At 32.9% G+C, this 10,564-nt stretch overlaps 1 protein-coding gene across 1 annotated transcript in view; it reads right to left on the reverse strand.

The window, feature by feature from the left end:
* The window catches only part of RIMS2 (regulating synaptic membrane exocytosis 2), a 726,314-nt gene that overhangs the window by 327,748 nt on the left and 388,002 nt on the right, over positions 1 to 10,564 (reverse strand). The window contains exons 8-12 of the mRNA XM_042783638.1: positions 8,850 to 9,058; positions 7,239 to 7,358; positions 4,736 to 4,835; positions 3,728 to 3,851; positions 815 to 861 (exon numbers count right to left, since the gene is read on the reverse strand). Coding sequence (XP_042639572.1) covers positions 815 to 861; positions 3,728 to 3,851; positions 4,736 to 4,835; positions 7,239 to 7,358; positions 8,850 to 9,058 — 600 coding nt within the window. The remainder of the gene's footprint in view (positions 1 to 814; positions 862 to 3,727; positions 3,852 to 4,735; positions 4,836 to 7,238; positions 7,359 to 8,849; positions 9,059 to 10,564) is intronic.

The following is a 10,564-nucleotide window of genomic DNA, read 5'->3' on the forward strand; positions in this document are numbered from 1 at the left end:
AATTAGAATAAATGTAATCTTTCAGTACTTTATTCCAAGCATTTCCAACTATGCAACACAACGCAACCACTGCCTTCGAGTGGACGGGACTCATAGTGACTCCTCCTTGGGTTTCCAAGGCAGTATCACTACAGAAGTAGATTGCCCAACCTTTCTTCCAGCTGGTGGGTTTGAATCTCCATGTTAGGTTAAACCCATTGCTGTCAAGTCAGTTCTAATTCATAATGATCCTATTGGTCAGAGAACTGCCCCTGAGGGTTTCCAAAGCTGTCAGCTTGATGGAAGCAGATTGCCACAGCTTTTTCCTGAGAGTAGGTGAGTTTGAACCACCAAGCATTCGGTTTAGCAGTCGCGTGCTTAACCACTGCACCATCAGGGCTCCGGACATGTTAGGTTACAAAGTACCAAAACTTACAATTTGGGAAAATTCTGGGGAATAAACCTTTTAGAGATGACAAATATATTTATTATTTTTTATTGTGGTGATGGTTTCAAAATGTATGTCAAAATTTTCAAATATTGTGCACTTTAAATATGCACAAGCCATTGTATTTTACCTTAATAAAGTTATTTAAAAATCCATAGCAATTAAACCTGTGAGGTATAAAAAAATACTATTTTAAAATATTATAAAATATTGTACTTTTTTCCATGGTTACATGAACTAAAACTAAATCTGCCATCTTTACATAATTTAATACTTGATAACGAGATTATTATATTTCTTACTTTGTACTAATAGCTAAAATACTTCATTTGACCTCTGACAAATGATATTATTAACAACATATTTTCTAGCGTAAATGAAACTCACTGGATTCCAGCTGTGCATGTGTGCTATCAGGTATTCTAGGTATATCTCTGAAAGGATAGAAAAAGAAAACAAAAAACTCTTTCAAAACCAATACAATTGCTATTTTGAGTGTTATCAACTTATAAGAGGACAGTGTGAAAACGACAAAAACTGTATATCGCAGTGATAGTATATAAACAAGAAACAAGTAAGCCTTAAATTAGAGCTAATAAAAGTATTTGAGGCATATTCAATTAATTAAAATTCTTAGGCATCTGCAGTATACTTAGAAAAAAAACATATTTTATTTTCCCTTACTTCAAAATTATCTATTCTCAAATTATGTTTATATTCAAGATAACTTTTACAAGTATATTTTAATTATATTCTCTCTTTTTACCTGCTGTAGTTCTAAATCAGTAACATTGAAATGCTAATGAAATATCACCAAAACAAACGTTTAAGTGTTTAGAGACTATGATTGAAACTATTGAAATTCTACTGAGAAAAGTGTAAACATGTTTCTTCTTGGGACTTGCAAATTTACATTTTACCTACATTTACACTCTAAATAAGTACACATTTTTGCTTGATATTGTCAGAACAAGTAGATATTAATGGTTAAGATCATTGTGGTGGTTATGTTTGTGGGTCAACTTAGCTGGGCCTGGTTGAGTGGCTGGGCAGCTAGTGGTAGTTATTTCCCATGATGAGATTGGTAATCAGCTCCATGGTGGGATCTACCACAAGCAGCTGAGTAGCTGCTTTGGGTATGTGGTCTGTTTCTCATATATAAGAAGCAGCTTTGGGAATGGTCTCTAGTTTATGGCACACTTGGACCCTGCATGTAGCCATGGCATTGTTCAGCAGCCTGCCATGCTCTGCCAACCTTGGGACTTACAATGGACTTAAATTAATGGCCTGCTGTGTGGTTTGGTATCATCGGGACTGTGCCTTTTTACCTGTCAACCTTGGGTTTGGCAGCCTCAGCAGCCAGCAGCTGTCTGAGTGAAGAAATGCCTCAAGATCCAGTGGGCTGGGAGCAGGAGGCAGAGCTGGACCCCAAGGTTGAAGGGCTTCCACCCAGCCCCTACAGCCTGTCACTTAGAACTGGAACTTAAAGCCTCCAAATTGTAAGAGTAAACTCCTGTTTGTTAAGGTCATCCCATTTGTGGTACATTCTTGTCAGAGCAGTACTAGGTAATCAGAACAATCATTCAGAAAATGATATAAAAGTTTATAAATTATTTTAAATATAAAACATAATATGATTTGAGGAGTTCTGGTAGCATAGTGCCTAAGGCACTTGACTGCTAACCAGAAGGCTGGCGGTTCAAACCCACCAGCCACTCCTCGGAAAGAAGGTTGGGCAATCTACTTCCGTAGTGATACTGCCTCAGAAATCCAAGGAGGAGTCGCTATTAAGTCGGGTCCAATTCGATGGCACACAACAACAACAACAACAACAATATGATTTGAGGATTCCTTAATACCAGGAAACATATTTGACTATCAGGGGTAGATATTGGGTATTCCATCCCTGTCAGGGACTGTAAATTTGACCAGAGGCTTTGATTCTGTAGGAAGGTGCTATGGGGTTGGGAGAGAGACAGATGTCAGCCATACCTAGGAGCAGAATCTTCCATGTGGTAAAGGAGTGTGAAATTGTTCACTACAGATTAGTAAATAAGCCCATGCTTATCTTGCTTATTGGGTAATTCAACATTGTTGATTATTGTACTAAACTGATACACTGCAGTTTACCACATTAGTTTAAGACAAAATAAAAAGCAGATATAATTTCATATGCCAGATTCATTACTTTGAAAGGCACATTTTAATAAAACCATGTTATCAATTTAAGTTATTTACTGAAGCATAAAAAGATCAAAGTAATCATTTCCTAAATGTGTGAGAATTGGGCATTAATATTTTACAACAGAGAAAAATTTCTGTTGCCTCCACCTTAGAATGCTGTTATCTCGAATATGAATTTAATAATTTACTGTCAGTGCTCTTGTTATTGCTTTTATTTAGTTATAGATCAATGTTTTACTTTGGCTTAGAAAATAAGTTTCTATAGAAGAAGTGCTGCTGTGATATTTAAAGAGTAATTCTTATATAGGCCCAAAGGATTATACATATGCCAAGTTTTCTATTTGTCTATTTAATCTATGTTGTTGTTGTTGTTATGTGCTGTCGAGTTGGACCTCATTCATAGTGACCCCTCCTTGGGTTTCAGACGCAGTATATCACTACGAAGAAGATTGCCCAACCTTCCTTCCAAGGAGTGGCTGGTGGGTTTGAACCACCAGCCTACTGGTTAGCAGTCAAGTGTCTTAGGCACTATGCTACCAGAGCTCCTATTTAATCTATAGGTAACAAATTACAAAAGCAAAGAGTAATTTGGTGCTGGTTTATTTTCTATGTATTAACTCATCCATGTTATTTTTCCTTAAATTGTTACCTGTACCTGGAAATAATATATTCTCCTACTCTCTCTTTCCTATGTGGAAATTCTCATTTTGAAATTAAAAACAAACAAAGTAAAATTCCTAAAACATAGTTAGCCCTAGTTTTTACCAAACTGAAGGCCATAATCATTACCTTTATTTTAAAAATATTTATTACTACACTAAGGACATAGGAAACAGACTCTTTACCTACCATCACCTTCAACCATCTGCTGAGATAGTGATAGTAAGAAACATCTAAATATTTCTTCTTCTTTCATTATTAAATATATATTCTCATATGATCAGATAAAGAGATGTTATGATTTTTGGCAAGGTATTTTTGGTGAAAAAGGAGAAAACATTGTTGCCCACAAAAATTTTACTCTCATAAAGCAATGAAACATTTTTGCATTACACAGTACAAATTATTTACTAGTATGCAACTTTATACATGGATAAAGTACCGACACCAACCTACCCAATAGGCCTTGAAACAACAAGTTCCACTTGTGGTTCAGGTTTGGATTCCAGAATGATGTTGTACACTTCTTCAAATGTGGCTCCTTGCAATAGCCTTCCATTCCATTCTAACACTTCATCACCTATAGTGTGTGTGTCAGTAATGACAATCTTAGAAAGAAAAGCTAATCCCATAAAATGGCATTAAAACAGAAGCAATTTAAAGGTTCAATGAACTCCAAGAAGAAAATCAACATTAGAGAGTAACATATTGGGAATAGCTCAAGTGGCATGACATTTGATGATCAAGATGATCACTGTATTCCACTCAAAGGGAAATCTTTAATAGGGGCAAGGGTCAGAGAAAGAAAACACATAAAATTTATCTTTAAGCAATTTCTTAATAGAAATTTTTAATTATAGACAATGGTCCATATCAGTTGCAATTCTGAAGACTTCTTGATTCTGTATTCTAGGTTTTTCAATATGTAAGCAGCTGAGCATCTTGTTTTCTTTAAAGATTACCAGTGGCCTAACAACAACAACAACAAACTCTTGTAAAAAGCTCTATAATTAACACTTTATAGAATCCTCTCCAAGGCACTCAAGGATCTCTGCAACAGTACTTATTACCAAAGAAACAGAGTTGATTCATTCTAGGAAATATGCATTTATTTAAATTTGTTTCCTGACAATGGTGGAATTTTTTCAAAAGAAAAATGAAAGTGTATGAGAAACAAAATAGGCTTGTACTAGATATGCCACCAGAGCTCCTGTACTAGATACAGATTAGGTAAATCCATTATATAAAAAATAAGATCAATAAAGATAAAAAAATTATTTTATATGCTATGACTCAAGAAATAATAAATGCAACTTTTCCTTATTGACATATTAGACTTATGCCTACTTAAATGAGTTCTCTGTAACTACCAAATCATTACTAAATGAGGAGTTCTTTCTCAGAACTCCTCAAATTAAACTCCTCAAATTAAGTTTAAAATGCAAAAAATCAAAACAGACAAACCTGGTCTAAGATGTCCTACAGTGTCAGCTAAACTTCCTCTTTTTACTTTGGTAATAAATGCACAAAGTCGACCTGATTCTGTCATCTTTCCTCCTACAACCTGTTTAAAAGAGGGAAGTATTAAAATAGGCTTATTGTCAAAAGGAACATAGTTGAAGATTCAAGTAAAAAAAAACCTAGGCAACTTATAGCTTTTAAAGTTTTAATTTTAGCTAATGTCCTGATACTCATTCTTAAATTATATAGTGTTGTTATTAGGAACTAAATACATGTTCTAAGTGTGGACTCTTTTTACATATTCTAAACTTTTTTCCAATTTAATCTGTTACTTATTGAAAATGTTATATACTTTAGAAACAACAAAGCAATTTGTAATTTCTGTCCTTAATATAGAATTCTTATGTCTGTCATTTCTAAAAAAAAACCCACATTATTATACTATACAATTACACAAACATTTATAGATATGTCAAATATTATAACAATGTAAATATTTGTGACTCTGATTATAATTAACATATACTACCAAAATTTCACTATTAGTAGTTTTTTAGACACATTAATAAATGTACACAGTGATGGTGAATCCTTTCTGAGGAAATCATAAAAGTTACTTAATCTCATCAGAACTACTGTAAAATTTAGACCATTTACACCCCAACCCTAGTGTTAAAGGCTTGATTACTAGGGACTTTGGAAGACAGCCTAGACTCTGCTTCTGAGGGCTCACAGCCTTGAAAACCCTATTGAGCAGTTCTGTGCACACATAGGTGACATCAACAACACTGAAACATCATTGAGAACAGAAAAAAAACATGTTAGCAATAATGTTGTGGAGCCATATTTATACCTATTAAGATATTGACCTCTTAAATAAATCATACTTTGATTCTGATCAAGTTTCACTCAGTCAATATATCAACTTTATAGAAAGTTTTTTTTAAAAAAAACCAAACCCACTGCCATTGAGACAATTCCAACTCATAGTGACCCCCGTTGGGTTCCACGGCAGTAAATCTTTACAGAAATAGACTGCCCCATCTTTCTATCAATGGGAGTGGCTGGAGGGAACCACCAACCTTCCGGTTAGCAGTCAAATGCCTTAGGCACTGTGCCACCAGAGCTCCTTTATAGCAAGTAAAGGAAATAATAATAACTACCTTCATTGATTAAACTAAATTGTTTTTCTCTTCTACAATGTGTGAAAAATATGTGAATTCAAAAATCCAGTGATTTATCTTATTCCCTACATTTATTTCATAATTGCAGTGAATTGTACTGAGTTGCCATACAGTTAACATTAACTAATTATTCCTGTTTGATTTTGAAAATTAAATGAATAGATCACATGGGCTTACATCTTTATATAAATATTAAATAAACTTTCCTGGTTTGATCAGTATTATACTATTAGGATAATTATTACTGAAAGCTTATAGAGTACCAGTCACTGCACTAAATGTTTGTATATTGTTGCACTTAATCTTACAATAATAATCCAAAAAGTATTACTATCCCCATTTTAAAGATGAGGACTTTGAAGCTAAGAGAACTTTAGTTATCCTATGTCATATAGTCAGTAACTGTAGTAACTACAATTCAAATCAGGATCGTCTAACCTCTAAACCATACTGTTCACACACTATACTGGCCAATCTGGATTTAAATCCCACCACTGTCACCATCTGTGTGACCAGGGGCAAACTACACAACCTCTCTAAGCCTATTTCTCATGTATTGACTAAATAAGATAATAAATATGAAATGCTAACGTGAGTACAGTCATGTGAAGTCATACAATAAAAGTTAATTGCCCAATCCAATGATGAAAAAAGTTTTCTAATATCTCCTGCATAATATCTTCTAGAGGATAACTTGTGTAACAATGGTTTAACTTTAAAACTTACCTTTTTTCATTTCAGTTTTTAAGCGGCTATACCAAACATACAAAAAATGCAACAAAATTCTGTTGTGTGTACTGACCAAATAATTGCCTAATATTTTATACTACAACACTAATCAGTATTTATAATTAATCTCATGACATAATTATATTTGAGTTTCCAGACTTCAAACTATACTTTTTCACACAATCATGTATTTTTCTACATTAACACAAAAATGTTATACATATATTACCATTCCCAAGTTTGCATATTTAGTAATTAAATAAAACTACTATTTTAACAGAATATAAACATAGAAAATAGACTCAAAAGGACAAATTTTATAGATAAAGTAAGTTTGAGCATTCTATTTATAATTCCAATTTACCATAATTTAAATTATTTTCCTGACTTGCAAACTATAGATAATACTATTACAATAGTATTACCATAGCAGAATGAAAAAGTTTAGGATAATTCTTGAAAATAGAAAAAAAAAATCATAAAAAACCTACTAAATTGGCACAGGTAGAAACAGTTATTATACCTTTTACTTTTCTCCTAAATCTGTGAAGGAGTGAATGTGGAGACAAAATTTCATAAATTTCATTACATACCTTTAAGCCAAGCATTGCTCCTGAATCTCGAGGTACACTTCCATCTTTTAGACGTTTATTTAATAAAATGCGACCAATTAAACGATCTCCATCTTTAGATGGCTGCCAGGTCACAGGATGCTGACATAGTGCAGCAACAAATGAAAAAATTAATGCTCTTTTATGACAAATCACCTCTTATTGTACAATATTCCTACATTTCAGAATTCCAAAGTGTTATGATTACACAAACCAGTTTGAATTCCAAAACATTCATCTAAAGGACTTAGTACATTAAGCATATAACTCAATTTTATCATTTTGATTTTTTTCAGTATACAATTTCTTCAAATTCTTACAGTGCTCTCACACAACACAAAAGATATACAGTTCCATGAAACTGAAACATCTTTAAAATGTATACATTTCTAACTTAATAATCAATGTACTGAAGATTAAAAATTCACTGATAGAAAAGATGGTTTAAAATTCTACACAGCTGAACTCATTTAAAAATGACAATTTCATCTTCAAACACTTTTGGAAGCTTTGGACAGATTTTATTAAAGTAAAAATTAAAAGGTCAAATCATTTTAAACATGAAATAGGAATTTGTGATTATAGCTTTCTTAAAATAGGTTTCTAGATTAAAATTTCAAAAATTACACAAGTCTCAGTAAGTTTCCAATTGAATGTACATGGTAGAAGTAAGGCCTAACTCAAAGGTGAGGATGGATTACATTTTTCACTTTTTAGAGGTTCATTATTTTTTTCCCAAGTCTTTAATCTATTTAGCAAATTACCTCTACTACACAGTTCAGTGCTATCCATTATTACGTAACTTTGAAAATATCAGTAGTTTGTTTCTTTCTCAGGACATGACCAAGTCCTTTATAAATTAAGACACCAATCCATTATGTTAAATAACAAATGAAATGATTTGTGTAATCACAGTCATTCCACAGTTATCTAAAAGTAACATGCATATATTCATGCAAAATTTAACATGCAAATGACAAGTTCAAGTCAATCACATTGATAAGGTAAAAAGATTTTCAGAAGTCCCACTACACTAAAAGCAAAAAATAATAAATACCAAAGCAGATGGCAATGGCTCTAATACTAATTAATACTACATTAAAATGCTATGACAATAAAACCAAAGAGCAAAATGACAGTGAAAGGGAAAAAAGAAAAACAACTTTTTCTGTGCAAACAAACCAATTATCTCCCTTTTGCCTGGGATTCAAACTATTAATAATTTAATTTTCGTCCCAAGGTAAATATATGCAAGCAATCAAATAAGCCAATCCAAAAAATTCTTTATTATTTGTGGTTTATAATAACATCACAAAGTTCTTTCATGCGACCATTAGACAAAACATTCCATTGTTCCTAATTTTTCTTTTTTATTTACTTATTTATTTTTTGGTATGTCATCAAACAATAAAAACAGCAAAGCAAGCAAGAGGGTGTTTTGTTTTGTTTTGTTTTTCTTTTCTGCACCTTAAGAAATGCTACATTGACCTTTGAAATGCCCTGTCTTTTTCTTATGTTCTGTTTCAATGAGTGACAGAGAGCAAACGAAGACCAAATGAGCAGGTTAAAAGGCAGGCTCCACAATCTCAGTACCTTATCACTATGGCTATGCTCCTCGTTAAGGGTTGTGCTACTACACGTATCTACCCCAGAGTCCTTAATCTGAGGCTCAGACCATTCCAGATCCTCTTCCAAAGAGTGGCCTCCAAAGTACATCATTTTCCTTTGTCTCTCAGACCTGGTGTGAGAGTCCGACAAAACTGCCTGCTCACTAGTTTTTCTTTTTCCCTTTTGACTGTCCCCTACAGGTGTGGGATAAAAATAAAATAAAATAAAAAAAGATACAAAAAAGAAAACATGCAAAGGTGTAAATAAAAAGGAAAAGTGAAATGATAACCAGAATTAAATAGTAAGGCTCCACATGTCTCACCAAAGACATTGGGGATGCCTCACTGCTATGCCAAGACGTATGGTCCAACCAGTTGTAATCCATGTCTCCTGTGAGAGTCAGACAGACAAAAGAGTGCAGTAAAGGAGACATCGAAAGTATGGACAGACAAATATATTATAAACATTTTAAATTGTGTAACCCTGTCTAGTTTTAAGAACTCTGTCTGCAGCACTCACTATACATACCAAGAGAATGCCAAGCCTCCAAATATGAAAAAATATAGAATGCAGAACATAAAATTTATGTACTCTAGACAAACCCTATAAAAGCCCTGCAAGAACAGAAAATGCTAGTAATAAACAGAATAGCAACCAAAGAGATTACATATTCTGAAAATGGAACAGACTATCAGCTATGTCTGTTACTCATGCTATTTATTTTTTTCATGTTGGTCTACAGAAATAAGTTTGTTCTGCCCCAAAGATTAGAAACATTTCATAAATTCAACAGTGGCTTGCCAAGAACCACTCTAATAAAGAGCCAAATAATTAAATTTTGTTTTCAGAATGTAGTGTGATATTTTTCATAATGCTGAAAACTCCTAGAAGATTTGGATGCTTAAGTAAAAAAAAAATGGTTACACAAAAGGTGAATTTTGATTGAAAATGACAAAGCAGATCCATTCAATTTTTATTAGTGAAAATAAAGTAATTTTTAAAAATATTATGAATTATTGAATTTTACTTTGAAACTATTTCCCAACATTTGCAGAAATTGCCTTCTTGTATTAAGTGAATTTTTTTAAAAATAATTTTAAGTAAGTTTACATAACTTGCAACTAAGAATAATATCCATTTCCCAAACTTATATGTTCCTTCTTGCCCTCAAATTTGAAAAAAAAAAAAAAATTTTTAATCTATACATGCACATATATCTTTTAAAACTCTGTTCATACTTTCACTTAGTTAAAAATATTTATTAAACATCTTCCATTTGTTATGTATTGTGCTAAGCCCTAGTATAAGGGGTAAAAAAATGAAACAAGCCTACAAAAGAGTGGAGGATGAACATAATAAACATATTATCACCCAAAAAACATAACTGTACATGGTGCTTAGTGTTATATAGGAGAGTAGTTTCATTTGATTTGAGGGTCAGTAAACATCTTGTTCAAACAGAACAAAGAGACACTGCATGGTTTAAAATCAAGAAGGGAGTGTGTGAGGGTTGAATCCTTTCACCACACTTATTCAATCTATACACTGAGCAAATAATTTGAGAAGCTAGATTATATGATGGAACGCATAAAGATTGAGATCCTCGGCATTAGTGAGCTGAAAGGGACTGGTTTTGGCCATTTTGAATCAGACAACCATATGATCTACTATGCCGGGAATGACAGTTTGAAAAGGAATGG

Source organism: Orycteropus afer, unplaced genomic scaffold (genome assembly GCF_000298275.1).
Source record: "Orycteropus afer afer isolate SDZICR_OR568_19922 unplaced genomic scaffold, OryAfe1.0 scaffold00021, whole genome shotgun sequence".
NCBI classification, from domain to species: domain Eukaryota; kingdom Metazoa; phylum Chordata; class Mammalia; order Tubulidentata; family Orycteropodidae; genus Orycteropus; species Orycteropus afer.